This window comes from Alligator mississippiensis, chromosome 5 (assembly GCF_030867095.1).
Source record: "Alligator mississippiensis isolate rAllMis1 chromosome 5, rAllMis1, whole genome shotgun sequence".
NCBI classification, from domain to species: Eukaryota; Metazoa; Chordata; order Crocodylia; family Alligatoridae; genus Alligator; species Alligator mississippiensis.
In genome coordinates, this window is record NC_081828.1 from 154,504,136 (window position 1) to 154,530,797 (window position 26,662).

The 26,662-nt window shown below is 44.5% G+C and overlaps 1 protein-coding gene and 1 long non-coding RNA gene across 2 annotated transcripts in view; both read left to right on the top strand.

The window, feature by feature from the left end:
- CPVL (carboxypeptidase vitellogenic like) overlaps positions 1 to 26,662 on the top strand; it is a 114,361-nt gene that overhangs the window by 40,272 nt on the left and 47,427 nt on the right. The window contains 1 exon segment of the mRNA XM_059729359.1: positions 1,911 to 2,084. Within this exon segment, the coding sequence (XP_059585342.1) occupies positions 1,911 to 2,084 (174 nt within the window).
- Positions 17,129 to 26,586, top strand: LOC132250908 (uncharacterized). The gene is made up of 3 exons (XR_009462600.1): positions 17,129 to 17,413; positions 21,207 to 21,448; positions 24,529 to 26,586. It is a non-coding gene; the product is annotated as an uncharacterized LOC132250908 (long non-coding RNA).

Below are 26,662 nucleotides of genomic sequence, written 5' to 3' on the forward strand. Positions count from 1 at the left end.
CCCATGGTACAAGGTGCACCTGGGGCTGCTGGGGCTGAGTGGTGCTGGGCTCCGGCTGATGTGTGGAGCTGCCCCAGCTCCCAGAGAGCACACAGAACCCTGCCGAGCCGCATTGCATCTGCGCCATGAGGCAGCTGCTGCATGGGTGCCAAGTGGGGGGGGGCCATCCCCGCTGCTTCCCACTGCCCCGTGCTGCACAGGAGGCCTCTGACATGAGCCCTCAGAGGCCCTGGTCACTGGTGCTGCATCCAGTGAGTGCAGGGCTTTTCTTTCTTTTTTTTTAGTGCTGAGAGGGTGGGGGATGGGGCTGGGCAGGGAAGCCATGGGGGCTTCTCCTGTGGCTCCTCTGGCTGTGCCTGCCTCTGCCCTGGTGGGGGAAGCCACGGGGGCTATGCCCTGGTGGCACTTGCCCAGCCAGCACTGCGGGAGGGGTGGCGGCTGATGCAGGCGTGGCAGTGCTGGGAGTGGGGGCTCTGCCCTGCCACTGCTTGCCAGCCAGTGCAGAGGGTGAAGGATGCAGGTGCAGCAGCACTGGATATGGGGGCAATGCTCTGTTGCCACTTGCCCCCTTTCCCTGGAGCGCGTGCACACAACCCGCCCCCCTTCCATCCTGGCTGGGCAGGCGGCAGCAGGGCAGTACCCCCGCTCCCAGTGCTGCCGCGCCTGCATCCCGCACCCCCTCCCCGAGTAACGCACTCCCTGCCCCAGCTGGGCAGCTTGTCCCAGCCTCAATTCCTCCCTTCTCCATGCTCCTTCCTTCTCCCCTCCCCCAACACCAACGGACTTACCACCTGGAGGCAGCTGTGTCACCTGCTTGTTTAGTCTATGGCCAAATCTCCAAAGTGGCCAAATCTTTTCCGAAGTTTTTCCGAATTGATTTGGATGCTTCAAATCTGTTCAGAGTGTTTAACTGGTCTCCCAATTTGATTCAGATTTGGAGATTCGGTCCCCAAATTGGGCTGAATCTCCTCCAAATCGAATCAGCTACTGAAGCTTCACACAGCCCTACTATATACGTGCTCCAGCACTTTGCTTAGAGCAGCTCTCAGGAGATTGCAGGGAGCAATTGGTACTCTGACTGGAGCTTTCAAAAAGGAGAAACTACAACCTAAACAATTCTTTCTTGTATATACTATTTCTCGTACAGTATCAGATGCTTGTATATGAAAGTTTTTTTTTATATGGAAATGATGAATTTGGGGCATAATAGGCACTTTTATATGATCTCCAGCAGTGGGGGAGGGACACTTTAATTAGAGAACTGCTCTAACTAAAGCGCTGCTGCGTCTTATGTGTCAGCGTGCTCTCACTTCAAAATGGTAGCAGGGCCACTTGAACTAAAGCTTGTTCGACAAACTTTAGTTCAAGAGTCTCCATCACCATTTTGAAGCATGGGGATGCTGATACACGAGACACAGGAGGCTGCTGGAGCATGGTAATTATCACCCTCCAGTACACTTGATTAATCTGTAATTACAGACATTGTAATTACAGCACGTTGGAGCAGCCTCCTAGCACGTCTTCAGGCACTGAGTTTTGGATTATGTATGTTTTATCATGTACAAGTATTGTGTTTAATAGCTTTTCATTGAAGCCCATGAAAAAGAGGTTTGGTTTTCTTTCTTTTCTTTTTTTTTTAATTAAGTTACCTCTGTCTTTCAAATATTCTGGAATATTTCAAAACTTATTATCACAGTATGTAGGTTTGCATATACAACAGCACAAGATGAAGACCTGACTTTTTAAATCAGAGATCTAAAGTTAATACTGAGTTTAGAATCTCCCAAAAGCTTGCTAATTCTCCATTCCGTAATCACACCACCATCTCATAACTTGTGACTTAAGAAATGGATGCATAACATTTTCTTTTGTTCAGTACAATTTTTCCTACCTAAACTTCTTTGCTACAGTGGCCTGATGACCAGGAATATTTTGGAGAGTTTTTATTGCTCCCAGAAGAAAGGAAATCTATCCATGTGGCTAATCTTACTTTCCATGATGGGTCTACAGTTGAGAAGCATTTGCTTGAAGATGTGATGAACACAATAAAGCCATGGTTAGCTATATTAATGGATAATTATAAGGTAAGAAGATTTCAACTGGCTTCTCTAGGCACCTTGCTTTAGTGCAAAATTAAGCTGTGCTCTTATTTAAATGGTGTCTAACTCAACTAATATCTACACAGAAACCTCTGACCCAAATGTTGTGGTGTTTTCAACCCACATTTTCCAGCTATTGAAAGCTACTCTGAATGCTGCACTGGCTGCCAGCAGCGTCCACTAAGGATCACTATAGAATGGGATGGTAGATGCACTTCCTATGGTGGAAGCAAGCATATATGGTCACTGAAAAGCAAAGGCAATACATGGCATCTCAAGCTCTGAGCCAAAATTCTTAACTGAAATTACGTCATTGGATTTCCCTGATTTTTTTTAAGTGCAGATTTCTTACAATGAAAACACTATACCCTTTATGCTACTTGAGTGCTGGGAGGTAGGGAGCTCTCGTTAAGACTAAAATGACAAAGACATGGATTCAGTAACAATTTTTTTAAATTGAATTGAGCATTCTTCAGATAGCTCTTGGAGTTGGCCATCCCTCTTTTTTTTTTTTTTTACAGCTTGTCAGTGCATTGAGTGCCCTGCAGTCTCTGACTTATTTTAATTGAACACAAGAAACTAATTTTAATTTTTTTTAAATATAATTAGTTTGACTTCCTCTAGTGGGAGTCTTGTAATTGATACCATGAATAAATTATGGAAAGCAATTTTAAGGTTCTTAATTACAAAGCTGCTTAGCTTCAGAACTTTTATGCTGACAAGCAAAATGGTTTTGTACTGTACCATTAAATATAAACTATGTCCAAAAATATACCCAAGCCCCAAGATCTAAGAAGAAAGGACCAGGGTATGCTGGTACATGAAAATAGTGCAAAAATAATGACCAAACATTTTCAAGGGAAGTATTATTTGGCTTAAGGATGTAGAAATGCAAATACTGGGTGAATTAACTGAAACTAGTTCAGTGTCCAATGGCCAGTGCCAGATGCTTTAGAGAAAGATGAAAGAACAGCCACAAAATTGTGTAATACTTTTGAAATTTTGTAAAGCTCTTGTTTCAGTGAGGTTGTGTGTGGTTCAGGCACGATGTGAAGTATTTTTCTGTTACTCTTAAGTTTGTTGCCTCTGCCATTTGATAGTGTTGGTTATCCCCTTCATTCCTGGTTTATGAGAAGGGACAATTGCTCTCTCTATATGAGTTACAGTTTTATGGAACTTGGTCCTACCTTTTCTGTCTCTCATCTGAAAGTCTTTTGTGCTTGATATATACTTTGCTTGTGTCTAGCTCTAGTTTTTCTGTCTCTTAAGAATTTAACACAGTATTCCAGTTGCATAATTGATAATATAATGTTTAAAATATCTTCTTATTCTATACACATCCTAACACATTTTATATGTTTGATAATTGCTGTACATATAGAAAATATTTTCACTGACCCTATCCATGACAACCAAAAAATGTGAACATAGAGGTATGATTAATTTAAGATCTAGCACAAAATGCTTTATTTCCCTTTTTGTCAAAACAGAATCTCATTTGTTGCCATGTTGTATGTATTTTCTATGATCTTCCTCTATTTTTCTCTAGTGTTGACTAAAAATTAATTTTGTTTTTTAAGCAGATATTGCCACCTCATTCTTCATCTCCCTTCCAAATAATTAATCAGTGCATTCAGCAATTGTTAGTTTGTCTCTGGGGCATTTCTGTATGAATTTTTTCAAAGTGAACATTCATTATTCATCCTTGTTCTTTTATTTGGCCTCAGCCTGTTTTAATACATTCTGGGTGCATCTACATGTGCAATTAATGCGACACAATAAACTGCAGTGCATACTGCCCTGGAGTTTATTGCCCCTGAGTGCTGCGTTTATACATGCACCTGGGACCACAAGACATTAAGTCAGGTCAGAGTAGCCATGGCTGGCAGGGGGCCTGCGGGGGTCAGCATGCCAGTCAAGGGTTGCTTTGACCCAGCTCAACATGGTGCAGAAGGGCTGGCTGGGGCACAAGAGTGTTCTAGTTCAGGGTTAGCTGGCAGAAAGCCCCTGCACTGGAACACTCTCATGCCCCAGTTAGCACCATCAGCATCTACATGTGTGTTGCTGGACACTAAAGAACACTGCCATAGAATAGTATTTGTGTACTAACCTATGGCAGAGTTAATTATTTTACTGTGGCCTAATAGGGCTGCACATATACATGCTGAGACTTGACTGTGGAGCTAATTAGTCAACTCCACAGTAAACATCTTGTGTAGATGCATCCTTTCATCCTACAGCTGAATGGTATCTTGTGACTAATATTTGTCAGAATTTTTATGAAAGTCTTAATAAACTATATTGGCCATTTGTCCATTATCAATTATTTGTTGGAGAAGCAGATGTCTTTGAAAGAGGCTTTATTGGCTTGCACTTTTCACTTCATGATCATCTGAGTTGTCTTAGATTTGTTTTTTCAACAATTTCACCCAGAACTAAAGAAAGGCTTTCTTGGAATCTTTTAAGTAAATATTTGCTGATTTTTTTTCATGAGATTTCTTTTGTTTTTTGGCTAGCAACTCAATCATTAAACTCCTAAGTTCCTTCAGAAACTCTTATCAGCACATGCTTTTATTATTGGTTACTGCCATTTAATCAGTTTGTTCCAGAAACTCCACTTTTGACAGCACCTTCTTTGATAGTACCTCACTTTTATTATCTCCTCAACACTCTCTATAGTGATGATGGAAGCAACAAAACAAAAGAATTACTTTCTCTGGTGTCCTTATTCTCAACTGATCACTTATTTTCTTTGGAGGGTCAGTGAACCAAGTGATTTTTCTTGCAGGATTCCCATTGGATATACTTGTATTTCTATATATTTGGTACTCGGATTTCCATGTTACTTTTCATATCTATCTTATAGTTTGTTGCTTTCAGGTGGGTCGAATCTTTGTTTTCTGAAGGATATTTATATGTCTCAACAAATCTGCTATCTCATCATTAAACTAAACTGAATTTTCCTGTTTCCATTTTGCAATTTTATGAAAATTTTATGTCTTGTGAACCCAGCATTCATTCCTGCCTGTGGCAGGGGGTCAGGCTAGATGATCCGTTCAGGTCCCTCCTGACCCTAGCCACTATGAAACTATGAAAGTTGTATCTATGACTATCTAGATAAAGGAGAGTTGAGATTTGCACTTAAGGTATGGATTCAAACACTTTTATATAAGAAGGACAAAACAACCTCTTTGAATGATAGAAGCACATTTTAAAATACAAATTTTCAGAAAATGTGCTAATTAATTTGAGATGAAACAAATCTTTGAATACATTGAGTACTGTACATAAGAGGTTTTGCCTGTTTGTTTGCCCAAATAACAATGCAAGCCCTGCAAACTTCTGACTAATAAATACTGAACTTTCATCTGTTGGCTACATATAAGTAATTGGAATGGTCAATTTTACCATAACTTATCAAAACTAAAAGTGTTTCCTTCAACAGGTAAAGGGGGGATTGTCCTTCTTAAATATTTCTTGATGCAGAACAGAACATAACCCACTGCATAAGATCTGTTCAACAAGAGGAGCAAGAGTGAGGGAAAGAGACTGTGTGGAGAAGCTAAAAAAATCTGGCTAGTATTTGTCTTGGCAGAGGGGGCTTCCCCCCAGGCACACAGTGGTGTGTTTGGCAGCAGTGACTGGCACTGCAGAGGTGGCCATACTATACTGCTCTTAGCACTCCCACCACAGCTTGCAGACCATGGGAACAGCAGCCAGGGACTTTTTTGTCCATGCCTCAAGTAAGAATCCCCCTCACCTTCTGTTTTTGGCACAACCAACCTTCCTCACCATGCTCAATGGCACCTCCATTCCCCTTCCCCCCCATTCCTCCCCTCACCCTCTCTACTTATGACTCTGGGTGCAGGAAGGGGAGACCCATCCATTGCCATTGCTGAGGCATGGCTGCAACCAGGGCTGCTGGGAGCTGGGCTTAATCAGGAAGAGTGGCAGTTTCACCTACTTCCAGATTTGGCAGGGAACACCTGGATGGACCAAGCAGGGAGGGGAAATGTGCCTGTCACTGCTGCTACTATCCCCAGCTGAGTGTGGCTGACTAGATTGGGATCTGCCAGTGCTCCTGCTATGATGCAAAGCTTGAGGTTCCTGGCTAGATTGATCACTATATTTGGGGTCAGGAAGGAGTTTTACCCCATAGTCATATTTGTATGGAATGTGTAGGCTTCTGCCTTCCTCTGTAATGGGGGCATGACCCTCTACCTTGGGATCTCTGGAGCATATATTAACAATTTTTACAGAAGGAGAAATTTGGCTGTGATTCCCCTCCTTTACCTGTGGCAGGTTAGGGTGTTATGTCTTGTGTTGTGTCAGGATTGATTATAGTTTTGCTAAGAGGTAAGATTATGGATTTGTAAAGGAAGGTTTGGATAGGGATGATTCTGCCTCAGGCAGGGGGTTAGACTAGATGTCTTATAGAGGTCCCCTCCAACCCTACTTCTCCATGATTCTATGAGTGTTACCTGCAAAAGGAGGAATAATTACTTGCTTTAGGGACTTAAAAAAATAAAGTCCCTAATTGCTGTTCCTGCACTGTGGTCTGAAAGGTGGGGGAGCATGCCACTGAACCCCTACTCTGGCAGGACTGGATTTTAATGAGAAGGATGACATTTCTGGCATCTTCATGAGATTGCTTCCAGCTCAAGTCAAATTTGCAACAAAAGTCACAAGTCTTGACAATACTGGAAATATTTTGGCTATTTTCTGCTGTCAAGAGTGGGTAGAGTAGTTAGGACTACAACTCTAAATATTACATTTTATGGGAGAAAGGTTTTAAGGTTGATGCTTTAAACAGGGGTTGGCAACCTTCTCATAGTGGCAGGTCAAATTAGTATAGTTCGCTCTGAAGATCAATGGCTATTCCCCATGCTTCCTACCCAGCAGGCTCTCTATTTCAGCAACCACTCTCCTATTCATGGGCACATGCCCCCCTCGCCCCCCGACACCAGTCAGTGACCGAGGGGGTGGTCTCCCGCAGCTGATCATGCTGACTGGGGGGGGGGGGTGTCCCCCACGGCCGATCTCACTCACTGAAGAGTGTCCAATGGTCTTGGGGGGGGGGGGGAAGAGAGCTCATCAGTTTAATGCACATTAAGTGCACTTAAATTCATGTGTAGACATGTTCAGTGTCACTTTAGGTATCATTATGGTCATTTGGATGTGTTAGCTATTTTTCATATCTTAACATGTTCAAATGTGTCTCTGTGGCCACTGGGGGGAGCTACAGCCTCCGGACACATGGCTGCCAACAGTTTGCAGCAATGCTGAAGGCAGAGCCAGCTGCCAGCACTTGACAGACACCTTAAAAGCACACCCTCTGTACTGTGACCTCTGGGCTGATGCTTCCTGTGTCAGAGCAGCAGTGGCACGGAAACAGGCAGCACGTCTGCCCTGCTCCTGCCCCTGGGAAAAGGGTCCCCCTGCTCCTCAAGGCTGCCACCTGGATGTCCCCACTGACACCAGCCTGCACCACAGCCCACACACCCCCCTGCCCACCCCACCCCCCAGTAGCACTCCAGGACATGCACGTTTGCTATGAACACTTTTATTTGCCTCATAACCCCCACTCCCATCCCCTCACCACCCCTTTAACCAAATGAGTCCCCTCTCCCCTCCCTCCCCAAAACACAGAGTCCCTTCATGACCCTCCTCCCAACAATAAAAAACCCTCCCCCCAAACTGAAAACTATATACAAGAGTTTCAATCTTTCTCTGGGGGCTATGAAGTGGGGGCACCCAGGGCACAGAGCCCGGTGGCAGGCAGCCAACACCCTGGCCATGGAGTCTCCCACAGGTCCAGGGGATGCGGTGAATGCTAGGGGCTCCGGTAGGTGGGAGATGGCAGAGGCCTTTCTCTGAGGCCCATGCGGGGGCCTGCTGCAGGGTGGCAGGTGGGACTAAAGATCCTGCAGGGCTGGAGGCCAGGTGTGGGAGTGCCTGGATATGGCATCCACTGGCTGTCCCTGGCTGGCCAGTTGCTAGTGGAGCAGCTCCATACGGTGCTGCTCCAGGGCCTCCAGCTGGGCCCCATGCGCTCACTGCACCTGGCCCTGTCCTTCCTCTTGGGTGGTGTCACGGGCAACATATTCTTCCCACCAGGCCAGCTCCCTCACCTCCCATGCCTGCTGCCAGGGCCTTCTCTCACACTACCCAGTTCTCCACCACCACCACCACCAGCCGCTGGAGCAGGAGGGATGTCCAGGAGCTCCAGTGGCAGGTGGCAGCAACCCTGATGCAGCACTCCTGTGGGGCCCCGAAGCCTTTTCCCTGTGTCCAGATGTTGGCCTTACAGAGACAAGAGACAGAAGCCTTTTGAATGAATTTGCAACATTGCAGAGAGAAGATGCTCTGCACAAGGGGCCCTGCTCTGTCCAGCCTTAGATCAGAGGTTGGTCATGCATGGGTGCCCAGGGACCATGGTAAGCTGTCCATGCAGGGCTCGGCCTAGGTGGCCACTGACCAAGTCCCCCAGCTCTGCTTGCTTCCTTGGGGCCAGCAGGCTGCTGGGTGGTGACTGCAGGCAGCCTGCCTCTTCTGCCCCCTTCCTAGGGCAGGCCAGGCCAGGCCAGGCTGCATACAGCACCTGCTGCCACAGCTCCAGACCCTGCACCCCACCCTCCCTGCAGGCCAGCTGCTCTGCTGTGCTGCTGCTTAGCCCACGGCACCCAGGCTTGGGGTATGCAGGGCTCCTGGACAACTGAGACAAGGGGCTAGCCATGCCACTGTCCTCCCTGCTGGGGGCCTCTCTGGCTGCGGGGACATAGGCTACTCAATAAAGTTTTGAACTGTGTCCGCCCTCTCTGCATGCTGTGGAGCAGGGATGGTGGAAACCTGGGGCCAGGGGAGTGCGTGTGGGCTGGGCAGGAAGTGGGTCTGGGGGCCGGGTTGGGGGCCAGGCTGGGGGCTGGGAGGGCCTCCCCCAGTGCTGGATTTACCATGTGTCTGGGGTTGGTAAGGCTCTCAAGTTTGGCATAGGACTCCCCATCACTGGCGACACCTGGCTGCACCTGGTGTCCAAGGCCTGTGGTGTGTGGCAGGTGGTGTTCCTCTTGGCGGGGTGTGGGTGAAGGGTAGAGTAGCTATTGGACAGAGCTCCCTGAGCTGCCAGTGGATGCAGCCAGGGAGGTGGACGTGGGTCGCTGAAGGCCCAAGGTCCCCTCCACTGGTGACACATCACTGGAAGCATCAGGGCAGCATGTGGGCGAGGGCAGGCCACCTCTGCTGGTGGCATTTGCAGGGGTGTGGCTTGTCTCCTGGGGCACCAAAATGTGGGTCAGCTCCCACATGAAAGGCATGGTCTTTTGGGCATAACTGGACTGACAACTGAACTCAATCATGGCCACCCGCTGTGCCCACAAAACCTTCGCCTTCACATAGCACTGCCGCAACATCCAGGAATGGCCACGTGCACACATCCCACCAGATATGGCCTTATAAATGTGGGTATTTAAGTGCCTGCCCTGCGCAAACTGCCTCTGGAATCAGCCCTGCCACAAGGTTGCTTGCTTCCTTCCAGGTTCAGTTGGAGGCCCAGGCACTCAGCATGGGTGTTGGCATGCAGGCAGAACCAGGGCTCAATGGGATGATGTGCTGGAAATATTCCCCGCACCAGCTCTCTGGTCTCCCATGTGGCTGTCTCTGTGATGCTGGTCCTGGAGGGCTACCAGCAGCACCCAGGACAGAGGCACGGGCAGTGACTGTGAGCCAAGTGCCTGCAAAGAGGCTCTGTTCCCCCGGGCACCACCAGGGGTTACTAGGAATAACGGCCACAAATTGTTGAGAGAGAAGGTTCAGGCTGGACATCAGAAGACACTACTTTACACTTAGGGCTGCCAGGCTCTGGAATGGACTCCCAAGGGAGGTGGTACTCTCTCCTACCTTGTGGGTCTTCAAGAGGAAGCTGGACAGATATTTGGCTGGGGTGTTATGATCCCAGCACTTGTTCCTGCCCGGGGTAGGGCATTGGACCTGATGATCTATTGAGGTCCCTTCCGACCCTAAGCCCTATGAAACTATAAAAGAGACAGAGGTGGGGATGCGGAGCAACAGGGAGCAGGTGCTGGCCCTGCTGCCATAGAGAGCAGGGCCAGCAGCCGTGTGGGGAATCTCAGGGCTGGGCAAGGGACGCAGCAGACTTCAGCCCTTTGCAACACTCACCTGTGGCCAAGGAGCAGCTTCCCTAGGGGACCACACAGGCAGAGGCTGCTTGGGTCCTGTCCAGGGGAGGACATGGGCCCTGGAGGGCTCCTGCAGACAGCACTAGCTCCTTCAGGTTCCCTGTGCTGTGTGCCCCAAAGCACAAGGTGGCTGGAGGCTTTTACAGGAGTCCAAAGAGCAGCCCAGCCCTGGGGGAGGAGAGGCGGTCAGCCAGGAGCCCTGGGGCTGGGCTCTGGCCAGCCCCCTAGTGGTTGGCCAGACCCAGCACTAAAGTCCCTGCATTTATGCACATTAACACATCTATACATGTTAATGCACTTTAACTAATCGTGCCTTTATGCAGGTATCAAATTTAGGAGGGATCAGCCTAAATTCACCTTTTTAAAGGCATATTAAGGGTGCGCATGTGTAGACATGCACCCTTAATGCACCTTAAATTGGGCTATTGTGATTATATATGCACATAAAGACATGACCACTGATTAGAAAAAGTGAATATATCTTCAAAATTCAAGTTATGGTGTCAAAGCAGAGGGAGTTACGATGAAGTGCCTTAATCGTGCCTGTTGGCAATACCATATTTTGCAAAATGAAATGCAGCAAAAACTATAGAGATGGGTGTTGTATTAGCAATGTACATATTCTTTTAGGAGGTAAGAATGCAACTGGATTCATGTAAGATTTTATGGTAAGATTATATGGTAAAACCATTTTCTTCTTGCCTATAACCTTGCTTTAGAAGGGCTAGTGGAAGACACTGGAACAAACAGAAAGTGATTGATCCTCAGTGCTCACTTTCTCATCATCACATGGTGCTTGTCCTGGAACATCAGCTTGGTAATTTCTATTACCATATCTGTGATAATGAATTCCTACTATGATTGAGGTAGCAGTCAGAAGACTCTTTCTTGGCTGGAAAGTCCTGCAGTGCAGACTTACTAGATTACAGCAAGTGCTCATGAAGAAACAGGATCTTATGAATCTCTTGCTGTTGCATTTTCTACATTCTGCTCAGATTTTTAGTATGTTTCAGAAGGCTGAATAAGTTTTTGACTCATGTTTCTTATTTTTATTCTGTTTTTGTCTACACACTTTGGAGATTTTGGTTGCGTTTTTTTTCCCCACTGGTTGCAAATAGTATAGTTTCATAGTTGGTAGGGTTGGAAGGGACCTGAGCAGATCATCAAGTCTGACCCCCTGCCATGGGCAGGAAAGAATGCTGGGGTCAAATGACCCCAGCAAGGTGATTATCTAGCTTCCTTTTGAAGACCCCCAGGGTAGGAGCAAGCACCACTTCCCTTGGAAGTTGGTTCCAGATCCTAGCCACCCTGACTGAAGTAGTGCCTTCTAATGTCCAGGCTGAACCTACTCTCAAACAACTTATGGCCGTTATTCCTTGTTACTCCGGGAGGTGCTTGGGGGAACAGAGTCTCTCCCATTCCCTGCTGGTCCCCCCTGGTAAGTTTATAGACAGCCACCAGGTCCCCTCTCAGCTTTCTCTTGTGGAGGCTGAACAGGTTCAGGTCCCATAGCCTCTCCTCATAGGGCCTGCCCTGCTGCCCCCTGATCATGCGAGTGGCCCTCCCCTTGACCTTCTCCATGTTGTCCACATCCCTTCTGAAGTGCGGTGCCCAGACCTGGATGCAGTACTCCAACTGCAGCCTGACTAATGTCATGTAGAGGGGGAGGATCACCTCCTTGGACCTGCTCGTGATGCATCTGTGGATGCATGACAGGGTGCAGTTAGCCTTCCTGACTGCGTCCCCATATTAGCGGTCCTTGTTCATCTTGGAGTCTGTAATGACTCCAAGATCTTTTTCTGCTTCTGTGCTGATGGGAAGGGAGTTCCCCAGCCTGTAGGTATGCTGCTGGTTCTTTCTCCCTAGGTGCAGTACCCTGCACTTGTTAGTATTGAATCCCATCTTATTCTCATCCGCCCACCCCTGTAACCTGTCCAGATCCAATTGCAGCCTGTCTCTCCCTTCTAGTGTGCCCACTTCTCCCCACATCTTAGTGTCATCTGCGAATTTGAACAAGGTGCTTTTCACCCCCTCATCCAAGTTGCTGATGAAGATGTTGAACAGTGAGAGCCCAAGGACCGAGCCATGGGGGGGCCCCACTGCCCATATCTCTCCAGGTCAAAAATGACCTGTCCACCACCACTCTCTGGGTGTGGCCCTCCAGCCAATTTGTGACCCATCTGACTGTGTAGGCATTGACACCGCAATCTCCTAATATTTTAACGAGAACGGGGTGAGAGAGTGTCGAAGGCCTTCCTAAAATCCAGAAAGACTACGTCCACTGCACAGCTTGACTGTATCAAGCTGCTTTTTGTGGCTTTAATTTTGGTAACCTTTTCCTCTTGCAGCTGTTTAAGAATTTTCCTAAATTGTTTACAGATTTTTATCAAGCTTTTGCCAGAAGATGTTTTATAGTGTCACTTTTAAGGAAATATTATACCAGCAGGTTCAGACAGTGAGTAAAACATGGCACATGTGCAAATTGGCCATCTTTCAGTACTCTTTACAACATTGGCTCCATTGTTCATAATAAAACCAGGGAAAGGTCTCAGGAAGTAACCCATGCATATTTAATCTTTAAGCATTAGAAGTTTGGCTGTAATCTTAATAGTTTAAGATTACACAGTACATCATATTTTTCAAATCCCTGTTGCTGAATGAAATTGAGGTTGCTAAAATAATTTAAAATATAGTGAGCTGTCCTATTGTCAACATATTGATGATTACACTGTTATTGGCTACTGGTAAAAACACAGGTCTAGAATAAAGTAGTGCCTGTGTTATGCTGTACAGAAAATAATGCTTTGTTTTATAGTGTCGGCATGGTGGTGGATCATCTGACCCTTCTGTGTTGTGCCTTCTGTCAAAGCATTATGGTAGGCTACTTTTGTCTCAAGTCACCTAGCAAGCACTGATTTGCCTTTTCCACCAGTTAAACTTGGGAAAGATCAAATATAATGACCACTGGTACTTTGTTCTATGATCTTCACCTCTCAGCTTGATTTATCCATTTGAGGACTGGGACATTAGAGGACCTAGATTAAAGCTTTGGTCATATTAGGATCTTTGGTCATATTTGGATATTATGCACCTTTCTCCTAGAAACATTTTGCAAAATGTGTATGTGCATCACAGTGAATATGTGCAAAGATGAGCAAATGAATACAAAAATAAGGCTTATCAGTATATCATTAATACTTATTGCCTCCAAGAACCTATTGTAACCCAACATATCACAACAGTGGACAAGAAGATGGATATAAAATCAGTAGTGTGCTCTTGTTGCCAAGAAGACTGACACCATACTGGACTGCATTAATAGGAGCCTTGCCAGCAGATCAAAGGAAGTAATAGCTGCTCTATTTTGCACTGGTAAGGCCACATCAGAAGTACTATGTCCAGTTTTGCCTTCCACCTCCCCACTATAGAAAGGTTGTGGACAAGTTAGAGAGAGTCCAGCAGAGGGTAACGAAAATGGTTAGGGGGCTGGGGCACATGACTTCTGGGGGGAGGCTGAAGGAAATGGATTTATTTAGTCTGCAGAAAAGAAGACTGAGAGGATTTGATAGCAGCCTTTAATTACCTGAAGAGTGGTTCCAAGTAGCTAGAGGATGGAGCTAGACTGTTCTTAGTGGTGACAGATGACACAAGAAGGAGCAATGGTCTCAAGTTGCAGCAGGGGAGGTTTAGATTGGATATTAGGTTAAACTCTCTCATTAGGAGGGTGGTGAAGCACTAGAACAGATTATGTAGAGAGGTGGTGGAATCTCCATCTTTGGAGGTTTTTAAGGCCTGGCTTGACAAAGCCCTGGTTAGAATGATCTAGTTGGGGGTGGTCCTGCTTTGAGCAGGAGGTTGGACTAGATGACCTCCTGAGGTCCCTTCCAACCTTAGTTTCCTATGATTCTAAGAAGGAACATGTAAATAAGCCTACATGTCAGAAACTATATGTGATCCTTCCCCTCCCCTCCCCACCACCCCATCTCACCTGCATTAAGTATAATTTTTTCTATTTCCTTTCCAGGACAACACTGGTTTCTGAAAGCATTTGCAAGTTGGTAAGCAGAAGTATCCCCATTTCTGTAATCAGGAAATGGAAGCAGAGAGATTTTATTATATCTAAGAGCTGGTATCAAGTTAGTAGTAGAATCAAGAAATAACTTGGTTCTACTTACTTTTAATGCGATAATTACCCACATTTCTCTGTATGAAAAATTATATTGAGAGAATCCAACTGTTGCAAAATGAAGCACAGGAGATGCTATCGTTAAAGCTGCTCTGCACAAAGTTTGTCCATCTCCCCATGTGCGTACATCACTGGAAGCATCTACATGAAATGCTGACTGCACAGTAGCTAAAAAATACTGTACAGTAGTGTGTCACAGCATGGACAGTGCAAATACGCTACTGCGCATTAGTATTAGGCTACTGCACAATAGCGTAACCTAAAAGAGGTTAACCAGTGCTCCTGAGCAGTAACTCTGGTTACTGAACTAATGACTGTGCATTAGCATCTCAAGGAGATGCACCTACTATGTTTTAATTTCATGATCTAAGTATTTACACAGTCTGTTTGAAAGTTTGAATGCAGTCAATTTAAGACTAGTGTAAAAACTTCAGTTACCAGAAAATAAAACTGAAGTTTAATGTGATCAGCATTAAGGTACAGAGCTACAGGACCCCTGTCTCATTTCAACAAATGCTTGCCATGCACTGAAAAAGAAAAGGAAACTGCAGGAAGAAATTGTGTGACCAAGCAAGTATTGACTGTATCACAGTTCATATAAGCAAGGAGGAAAGATTAAGGTTCTATTACAGCATTGTTATTGATTTTTGACAGCTTTAATAATCTGGCAGTTCTTCTTGCCCCAGAATCTCATTGTACCTCATAAAAAACATTAAATACTACTTATCTTGGGGCAGTTTTCTGTAACTTTTTCCCCATTTTAAGACTGGTAATGGAGTGATGCAGAGAGATTGTTTCTTGCCCAAGGTCACATGGAAGTCAGTGAAAGGACTGACTGAAGATCCCAGATCTCTTGAATCCCAGTCGTACACTTTAACCAGAAGGCTTTCTTTTTGACATTTGAAGGAATGCCACATAAACCATTTTTTGAATGTTAGGGTTTACTTTCCTTCAGGGCTCATGTTTCTCAACTTATTGTTTATTATAATAGGTATTCTTTGTGCACATTGTTCAGCACCCAAACATTATTTGCTGTGACAGGTGATATAAGCTACCGGTGATATTATACCCTTCTGCAGCTACTTCAAAATATTCTCTTCTTGGCAGACATACTCATCTATGCACGTATTTTATGTTGTAATGATATAGTGTGAAAATTAAAATTGTAGAGGTTAGTGTTAAAAATGATGCTTACTTTAATTAAAAGCAACAGACCATCTTGCAAATATAAGGGTGTCCTGTTGCCAAAATGTAGCCTGGAAACTTTATAGACCAGCATTTGAATGCTGTTGTTCACTTCTGAACTGTTATGTTAGAAAAAGTTAACTTGCCTTAGAGTAGGACTTCTGCAGTGTTTAAGAGTTCATCTAGTCAGGAAATTGAGGCTGTAAAGTTAACATAGCCCTGTCACTTATCATTACACAGCTCATTAAATCCCAGCTAATTGCATCTTTACCCTTATTTCAGGTTTTAAAGTTTCTCTGCCTAATTAGCACAACAAAATCTTAAAATCCGAATCAGTTTGCTTATTTTGTTTATTCTAAAACAAACAAACAATGAAGTTCTGATGTCAAAGTTGTTTTGATTAAAGGAAGACTCCACCCAGCTTATTCAGTCCAGTAGCCCAGTAGATCAAGAGGGAAGTAGCCACTGTATGCTACTTTTATATGTTAAACATTTGTCTCTATCATTTATAGCTTGTTGCATCTCTGTCCCTGTAGACCCCACCTGTGCATTGTCTACTTGGATTATAAATTCTCTGTAGCAATAACATTATCTATAAACCATATGTCATATTTTGGCACCATATAAATATACTGGGAAGAGTTGTACTTTGTGTCCCTTCTGACTATAGAAGAAACCTTTCATATGCAGAATCTAAAGAAAAACTATTCTTCTAGGAATTTGCTGCAAGTATTTCATCCATAAGATTCATTAGACTCCCCAAAGGAATCTTCTGTGTCCAAAAATATATTTTGTCAATTCCCAAATAAAATCAAATACACTGTAATATAGTGTCTCCAGTTGAAAAGAACAGCATCTAATACTTGGCCACTTTCAATAATGCTGTGTATTTTAGGTTATAAAGTAAAGCAAAGTGCTAAAGTAGCAGTCTATAAACCATGATCTATCACTTTTTCCTCAATACAAGTTTTTAAAAAGGTGTATTACCTACCTTACTTTTTGTCTTAGTTAGAAGTCTTGGTCTCCCTTGGCTACTACATTCCACTTAGGGAGCTTACACAGGTGACATTTTTTGCACAACCAGGCCCCTGAAAGTGCTCTACAGCCATGACTTACACATGCATGGCTGCATAGCATTTTTAAAATGGCCAGTTGCACAAAAAATTAACCCTGGTAAAATGAAGTAGTAGATTAAGGTGTCCTAAGGCAGAACACTTTAGGGAACTTGTGGTCCCTCCAGGATTAATTTTTTGTGTGGGGATGGAGCTGGGCTGGTGCTCGCATTGGGAGCACCAGCCCTGTGTGGTCCCCAGGACTGCCAACAAGGGAGGGAGGGTAAAGAGGAGGGAGCAGCCAGGAGAGCTGCCAACTGCTTTTGAATGGCCAGAGCTTGGGGAGGGGGGTTGTGGTGGAATGGAACCCCCTTGCCTCAAGCCCCCCCTGCCAGCTACCCCAGGTGGGGTATTGGGTTAGGCCTATGGCGTGGGTCAGGCCCATGGTGTGAGGGGGCTCCGTTCCACCTCCCCTCCCCTCCCCTCCCAGCTCTAGCCATTCAAAAGTAGCTGGCAGCTCTGTGCTGGCTGCTCCCTCCCTTTCCCCCTTCCTCCCCTGCTGATAGCCCCTGAGCTGGGGGGAGGCGCGGGGCTGGGGAGAGGGGCAGTTTGGCAGTCTCTTCGGAGGCTGACTGCCTGTAGACACCCTTAAGGAAATGGATCTCTTTTAGTCATGAATGAATGAGAATGAAGCAGGTAAGTCTTTTTTTTTACTCTTGAATTGACACTATTTTAAATATATAAAAAAAGATTAGTAAAACAGATCTAAGCATTGCTGTTTGAAAATTGTTAATTCCCATAGCTTGGACACATAATTAATTACAGTTTGCACTCAAATTACAAAACTTCTGCCTTTTGGCACTACAAGGTACATAGCCTTCTGATTTTATAACTGTTTTTCAAATTTGATCTGCAAATTTAAAAAGCTTATTAAACAGCTTTCCTCTTGGTAGTTTCAAACTTCGTTTGATAGATTTCAACTTTATCATGAAATTTTCTGTAAAAGTGTGAAGTGTGGATGTTCAGGCTACCACATTCTTTTTATTAAATTTTGCTATTTGCTAAATTAGGTAAATTGTGTTCATAATATTCTGTATACTCAATGGATATCTTCTAAACTATTTATTATGTTCTTTAAAGTATTATACTTCAATGCTGAGGATTAAAAAAACCCTAAACCTAAATTTACATATCAAGCTAAATTAGTAGTACACAGATGAAAAGGATTAGAATTACAGAGGGCACATACAAGGAAGTTCAAAACTAGTGAACAAAATCCTTGGCAAGAATTCTATTTGGTAAGATTTAGAATAATTCCTGTGTAGTAAAATAATCTAGTGCATTTTGAGGTCTGTGTGAGCCATATAACTTTGGATGCTCATTTAGTACTCCAGAATTTAAGTAAAATAAAGAATTTAAGTACATTGAGAAGCTACCATGTTGCTAGAGGAAGATAGAGAAATTAGACTTACAAGATAGGGAACTGAGTCTTCTCTCTCTAGCAGAATTCTGTTTTGAAACATAAGATGGAGGGATGTTTTAGGATCTTAAATATTTCACAGTTGAGATCCTTGGTGAGGCTGCAGCTGGAGTACTGCATCCAGTTCTGGACACCACACCTCGGGAAGGATGTGGAGAGGCTTGAGAAAGTCCAAAGGAGGGATATACCTATGGTTAGAGGTATGGAGAGTAGGCCATACGATGAGAGGCTGAGAGACTTGGGTCTGTGCAGCCTGGAGAAGAAAAGACTCAGAGGGGACTTGGTGGCAGCCTATAAGTATATAAAGGGACCCACATCAGGAATTAGGAGAAAGTCTGTTCACCAGGGCTCCACAGGGGAAGACTAGGACTAATGGTCATAAATTGCCAGAAGATCGCTTTAGATTAGACATAAGTAAAAACTTCTTTACAACTCGAGTGTCCAGGGTCTGGAATAGACTCCTCCCAAAGGTGGTACAATGACCTACTTGGATATCTTCAAAAAACATCCTAACACTCACCTTGCTGAGATCATCTGACCCCAGCAGTCTTTCCTGCCCATGCATAGGGGGACTGGACCTGATAATTTTGAAACGTCCCTTCCAGCCCCTAACATCTATGACTCTATTAAGCTAGTCTTGGCAATGTAAAAGATTGGCATATATGGGCAGGAGCAGAGCTAATGGTAAAGACAAAACTCAACAGAATTTGGGTACAGTATAAAAATCTGGTAGAAGCAAGGGGATGATTTCTATGGTAGAACGAAAGCATGTATTTATTTTAACTTACTTTAAATTACCTACAGGCTAATTTACATGCAGGTGAGGCAAGTACAGGTTTTCAAGATCCTTATCCCCAAGAAGTTATGATGCAAAATTACTCATGGTTGGGTAGGAATTGTTAATTGTCCCAAGATGAACTTGGTGCAGCTTTTTTTGTTGAGGACTTGAAACCCTGGAACTCTCTTCCCATGACACACATCACAGTACATTTTTGGCAGCTTTCAAGGCAGAAATGAAGACATTTTTTTAAAGTTAGCTGTGATGTTACCCTAATTTGTATTGTTTGTTTTGGTTTTTATTTTGCACATGGGATTTATTTAAATGGATTGCTTTATCTGGCAAATTTCCATAACTTCATAAAGTATTTCAAGAATTTAAATATATAATTATTCCCCGTGGTATTATGCCTTTTATACTGGAGATGTTTCTGGTTATTGTTTCTGGCTGGCTAAAAGCCTGTACTGATAGTCACTTTATAGCTCAGAAGATTACTATATGCTATTGCTGATTGGCCAGCAAGGTGGCTGTTGAACTAGCAAAGACAAATATATACTATTTCAAGTATCTTACAAATGCTAATACTCATAGCAACCAGTGAGAATGAATATTAATTACATTTTATAGAATGAAAAATCAAGGTTCAGAAAAATTCATCTTGAACAGGGTCATGCAGGAAGTCCGAGGAGAGCTGGGAACACCTTTCTGATCTACATATGGCTTGCTTGCTCAAAATCAAATACTATCATTCTCATAGTATTCTGAGCCCTTATTGGCACAGGACAGCCTTGTAAAGTTTGATCTCAGATCTCCTCCTTATTAATGTGAATAGGATTTGTGTTACAGTTTTATTTTTAAAGCTGGTCTCTTATTATTTGAAAGACACATGCATGAAGTATCATTATCTAGCTATCATCAAAACAAAAGTGACTTGTAGATTACATCTGGAATAAATGAGGCTGCATTCCAAACTCCCAGGGAAGGTCTAAGAGGCCTTCATTTAGCTATTTGTGTTGTAGCCCTGTTGGAGGTCTTTCCTTTTCTCTGTTGACTGATACTGAGAAACTGCATCCCTGCAGATCTCAGCACAATACAAATGTTCTGCTCTACTGATTAACTGTTAATTTGAATTAATTTATCAAGCACTTGACTTCAAAAATAATATTCAGACCTGTTTGTTTCATTGCTTATTATAATCCACAGAAGGAGGGAGAGGTGATATGAGCAAAAGGTTTATTATAATGAGGAAGATTCTATTTAAGACCCATTGTTTTTAATATTTTAAAGTGATACCTCTACTCTTTTTATGTTGGTAGGGCCTAGATCGTTGTTTACTTATTAAGCACTCTGCAGCCCGTTGCTATTAAGGCTTGCTTTGTGAATGGAAAAACTGAATATGTTGGCACTTTCTTGCACTAATTATTTTCTCTGAAAACCCAGTTTAACCCTGTGACAGATTGGGGATAGTCTTATCAAATTTGGAACTTCATATTGTTTTAGGAACTCCACTTTGTAGAGTAACCTCTACAACCCTTGTGAAACAGGGCATCCATTTTGTAACAAGGCCTTTCTCAGATAATGCCTGAGAAATTTTGACCAACAATGACCACCAAAATTGAAGGACCTTTCTCTTAATGTAAAAATAGATTTTTCTGTCATTAGGACATCTGGCTTTGTATGACACAGAAGCAAAAGGAGAGGGGAAGATTCAGAGTCCAGAGCCAGATGTATATCCCCACCCCCTCACATCTGGAGCACATGAGCAAAAGGGAGACAGATCATTTTAGAAGACAGCTGCTTCTCTGAGCAAAGTGGCCAATCCATCCCACATCTTAAACAAAAGCAGAAAGGGATGCCTTGACTGAGGATGATGATCAAACTAAACCTGAAGGAAGGCTTCCTGATAGGTGTACCCTACAAAACAGAGATCCCATAAGTTGACTGTGGGGAAAAGTATGAAAGCAGTTTGAGGCTCATGGGGACTGAAGAGAGATTCCAAGTCTAAGGTGACTTGCTTAAGTTGTTATTCAAGAAGGGTGTCAGCTATGAGACTGTATCTGGACATAAGCCTCAGAAATTCTGAGCTAAAAACAATGATCAACCTCTGCTCAGAAACTGGAGATTTTAAAAGTACGCTGGTTGTCTCCACTTGAGCAGACTAGTGAGTGTCTGAAGAATGGACTGGGTCAGGTGATAAAAACTCCCAATTAACTTTTCTTTTGTAATGACAGGGGAAAGAAGCAACATATCCTCCCTTCCACCCCTCCATTATTATACTCCTTCCAGTCACTGTGTTAGTTATGGAGGAGCAGGAGTTGGTATGACGAAACAGTTTGGTAGTTTCCAATGCTTGGTTTGGATCGCGATATCAGAGCAGTCTTTAAGCCAGGGCTGTCCAACATCCAAGTAGCCAGAGACCTGGAGCTCCATGGACCACACCAGCTGGAGCTGTATGTCTTACGAGCTGCACCAGGTGAGCCATGGCCTTCCTAAGCCCCACACCACACAAATGTACCATCACTGTACCATATGCCGACAACCCTGAAGTACATGCCTGTGACTTTTCTCCTACTGCTGCACTGCATGCTCACAACCCTCCCCCAACTGCTTACCCACAACTAGAGATGTGAAGTCCCAGAAAAAAAAAACCAGAAAAATTTGGGGGAAAAAATTTTTTTGGGGTTTTTTTGACAAATTTAAAATTTTTCAAAAAATTAAAAAAACCTTCTGAAATATTTTCTTTTAGAATGATGGATAAAATATTTAAGACAAAGTGTTCATTGTGGCAGGGCACCAGTAAGGCTAGGTAAGCTTCTTGAAGTGCCCGAGTCTGCTGGGGGGAGTGACCCCACAGAGACAGGAATGCTTTGTGAAGCACCTGAACCAGGAATGGGGGACCCCAACCCCTGAGTGCAGGCAGGCAGCTTAGACCTAATCCAACGGACCTGACTGGTCAATGCTGGGGCCAGGACCCAGATAGGGGTCAAAAGGACCAGGGGCCCACCACGAGGGACGCCCATATAGACCAAAGAAGCTCGGGGTCCAGACTGGCCTGAGATGGGGCCAGGGCTTCAAGGGAAACTGGAGGTCCCAGGGATGGGGCCACAGCTAATGGGCGAAGGGGACAGTTGAGTTGGCTGTCTGAGATGTCATCTACAAGGCGTGGGCAGTGGCACAGGGGAAGAATGGAGCCACAGATAGCCCCCCAATATCGGGGTGTGTAATGGGCAGTCTCCTGCCTAATTATCACATCACTATAATTACATCAAGGCATGGCAGAAAAGTGAGGCGGGTGGCTGACCAGTGGGTAGACAGGGGGCGGACTGGTGCTTGCACCGGGCATGAAAGCTTGCCCCTGTCACATTCATATACTGCTACCCTTTACTTCCCAAAAATATTTTGTAATAACTATGTAATAGGAAAACTTATGTAAGACTATCTACAATATCAGATCATTATAATTCCTGTTCACTGAAGACAAGAAGTACAGTACAACTCAAATGCAAGAGCAAGATGCATTTCTGCCCCCAGGGGGCACTGTCATTTTCACAAGAGAAAGAAGAAAGATTCAGTGCCGCCTTTGCTTCCTTCTATTGTTGACTTCTGATTAGTGGCAACGCATAGGGGGAAAGATTTGTAAAAGATTTAGAGAGCACATGCACCCCCTGAGAGCACTGGTCCCCCCCTCCCCCCCGAGAGCACCAGCTGGGGAGTGGGGGGTGCCAGGAGAAGCAATCCCTGCAGTCCCCCTGCAGCTGATCATGCTGACCAGGGTGAGGGGGTGCCCCCCCGTGGCTGATCGCACTGACCCAATTCCAGGTCGGCATGATCAGCTCTAGGGGAACCTGCCCCCTCCCCCTGTCAGTGCGATCAGCTGTAGGGGGACTCCCCTGCCCCCCAGTTGCTGACTGGCCACTGGGGGGGACAAGTCCGTCCTTCCCCCCCAACTCAGGAAGCACCAGTTGCCCGTGCTTTTGATCAAGACGTTGGTGGATCTGCTCCTGTCTTCCTGATTAGGCCTCAAAGGACTGGGAGTAGACACTGGTAGCAGCATCCATTTGTTCCTGTAGAGATTAAAAACAAGAAGCTTATTGCCCTGCTTGCTCAAAAGCCTCGGGGGAAGAGACAGAGCAAATCTAAAGGTTTTGGAGTTGGAAGGAACCTGCCTCCTCCTGGCCCTATGACCTTGAGATCCACAGAACTACAGAAGCAGCACAAAGGAACTGAAGAAAGTATACTTCCTTATTGAAAGATAAGAGTTTAAATTTCTCTGAATTCAGTTCATTAAACTATATTGTAATTGCATTGGTATATTTTCATAACCTATGTAATTCATAATTGAATTCCTAATAATGTTTTGTGACAAATCACCCAATCTTAGCAGTGAGGTGAGGCCTGCAGGGCAGGGAAGTTGTTCACAGTTAACTCTGAGGAGGCCTCTCCTCCATCCATTACTAAATTTGTACGTGCTGTAGCTTAGTGTTTATATATACACAAGCTAGCCACTAGGCCCGTGCAAAGCTTCAGATGATGATTCAATTTGGAGGAGATTTGGCCGGATTCAGTGGCCGAATCTTTGAATCTGAATTGAATTAGGGACCGATTAAAAGGTCCAAATCGATTCAAAGCTCTCAGAATCTTCGGATAAGATTTGGAGAGCTTTGATGATTCATGCAGTCCCCTGGTGGCTACAGCAGGGAGCTGGACCTGGACTTGGAGCTGGTAAGTACTAGAGGCGGGGGAGAGGGGGCTAAGGGAGATGGGGCTAGGGGACGATGGGGGGGACCCCTGCTAGCCCCCAGCCCCTGCCTGCTCCCCCAGCCCCTCCACGGGTGGCCCGCCCACCCCAGCTCCTGGCACTTTAGAAAAAAGCCCTGGTGCTCACTGAGTGCTGCTGGGTGGGGGAAAGATCCCTGCTGCCCCCCCCACTACCCCATGCTGCATGGGGGGCTCTGCACGAGCCCCCTGACCCCCTACTTCTCCCCCATGGCTACCCCACCTGGGCTAGCTCCAGCCCTTTAAGAAAAAAAGAAAAACATAAGAGAAAAGCCCTGGGACTCACTGCTACTGCAGCAGCCTCAGGCAGCTCATGCGGAGTTCCCCATGTGGTGCAGGGCAGCAGGGATCGCCCCCCACCTGGCAGGAGTGGTGAGTCTGGGGGGGGGTCGTTTTTTTTTTCCTTAAAGGGCCGAAGCCACAGAGGGCGGGGCAGCCATGGGAGGGCTGGGGGAGTGAGGGGGGGTTCATGCAAAGCCCCCCCATGCAGTGCGGGTCAGCGGGGATCGCCTCCCACCTCCTGGCAGCACCCGCTGAGTCAGAGCTTTTTTTCCCCCAAGTGCTGGGAGCAGGGTCAGGCGGAACAGCCATTGCCAGGCTGGGGGGGATGGGCCTGGCTGATTTGGAGATTCAGTTGAATTGATTCAGGACAGCGATTCAAATCACCAAATTGAATCACTGCCCCGGAATCAGCTGAATCCGAATCCAAAGTGAATACTAGCCGCTTCACACAGGCCTACTAGCCACTAAATTACATTTTTCTTTTTTCTCCCTCAGCTAAATGGTGTGAGCAACTATCTAGCATATGGAAGCATTTCCACACTGCAAGTTATTCCGAGAAATAAAATGTGATTTGCAAATACTGTGAAATGAAATATGCATTTCCAAATGCTACTAGGATGACCAAACACATCCTTGTATGTAAGAAGTGTTCTGCAGCTATTAAAACATCGTTCATGGGTATAAGTGAGGAGGAGGTAGAGCATGGTGATGGAAGTGAAAGTAGCTCCTTCCAACATTCTTGATCCAGAAGTCCTCCGACTGCTTCTTCTTCTATAACAACACCATCATAAAGGTTTGCCCAATCAACATCCTCAAGTAACCAAATATTGCAACCAACTGTATATGAAAGACTCTCAATAGCATCATTTGTAGACAAGATGACACCTAAAGATCAGGAAAAAATTGACCAAGCTCTTGCAAAAGCAATATATTATTCTGGGATGTCACTGTAAATAACTGAAAATGCATACTGGCAGGAAGCTTTTAAATTACTAAGACCATCATACTGTTTGCCCAGCAAGCCTCTTTTAGAGTCAGAATATGAATGTGTAATGTAATCTGTGTGAGGAAAGATCAGTGAAGCACTGTGTCTTGCAGTACTTGGATGAATGGACAAATGTGTGGAGAGAAGGAATCATAAATTTTGCGATAACAACACCTCAACCAGTTTTTTACAGAAGCACTGAAACAGGAGAGAACAGGCATACTGCAGAGTATATCAGTAGCAAAATATGTGAAGTCCTACAGAAGATTGGGAGTGGTAAAGTATTTGCTTCGCTGACTGATAAGGAAGTAACATGAAAGCAGCATGGGAGATCATAATGGATAAATATCCACATATTACTGCAATAGGATGTGCATCCCATGAGCTACAGTAACTTCTTAATGACATGAAGTTGGACACTCTGCAAAAGAAGCTATAAAACATGTAACAGCTACTGATATTGTAGCTGCAGTCTTTAAGAAGAAGCAGGAAGAAAAGAATGCAAAGAATAAAATAGAGACTCTCAAACTCTGTAGTAAAACTAGATGGGGTGGAGTGGTGATCTCATTTGAAAGTTTACTAAAAACAAAGAAGCTCTTCAAGAAACAGTAATAACTGAGGATCTTAAAGTATCGAGAAGTGTAAGGAACACTGCACTTGATGAGGATGTCTTCTGGGTTTAGCTGCAGAACTCCCTGAAAATTCTAAAGATAATTTCTTCAGCAATCACTGCATCTGGATCAGACAGTGCACTTTTGTCAGATATTCCTTACCAAATGGCCCAGATAAAAATCAACCGTTTTTGAGAATCTAAGTGTATCTGCTTACAACTACAGAAGAAAAAAAAGTGACTTTAACAGACGGGAAGAATTTTGTTGCCAATCAATTCATGCTGCTGCAAATCTCTTGGATCCAAGATTCAGAAATGTTAGAGGTGATAGCACTGCTACTGCATTTGACTGGATTACAAAACAAGCAACACACTTAGGACTTGCTGTAGAAAAGGTACTTTCAAATGTTGCAGAATAAAAAACATCTTCAGGTATTTGGTCCAGGAATGCAGTCTGAGACTCTGCCAAGGATATATCCCTCCTGCAGCATGGTGCCAAGGCCTTTGCACAACCCAGCCTCTGACTCCTCTTGCTTTTCACCTGCTCCAATCTGCTCAGATTCCTCCACCTTCTGCAGCATGTGAAAGAAACTGGTCTATGTTTGGAAATACTCACACCAAATCAAGAAACAAACTAGCATGTGAAAGAGTAGAGAAGCTTGTCTCAATCTGGGCAAACCTTCAATCTGGGCAAGCCTTCAGTTTTCAGAAGTCCATGAATATGATAAAAATGAAGGATAAGAAGAAGCAGAAGAAGCAGAAAATGCTGATAGTGATAGCTCAGAAAATGAGACTGATTAGACAAAGTTTCATGTAGCAAAATTTGTATTCAATGAGTCTTGGGTTTTTTTCCTCCTTTTTTTTCTCAGCTCTTTTTCTAAAAATGAGTGCTTTCTGTATCTGCTTGACACTGTGGAGGGGACTAAGTCCTGAATACATGATAACTTTCTTTGTTTTACCATAATGTTGATGGTTTCTTCTATTTTCAACTTTAATTTTTGCCTGCTTCTCATAAACTGGCAAAAACTAAGAGA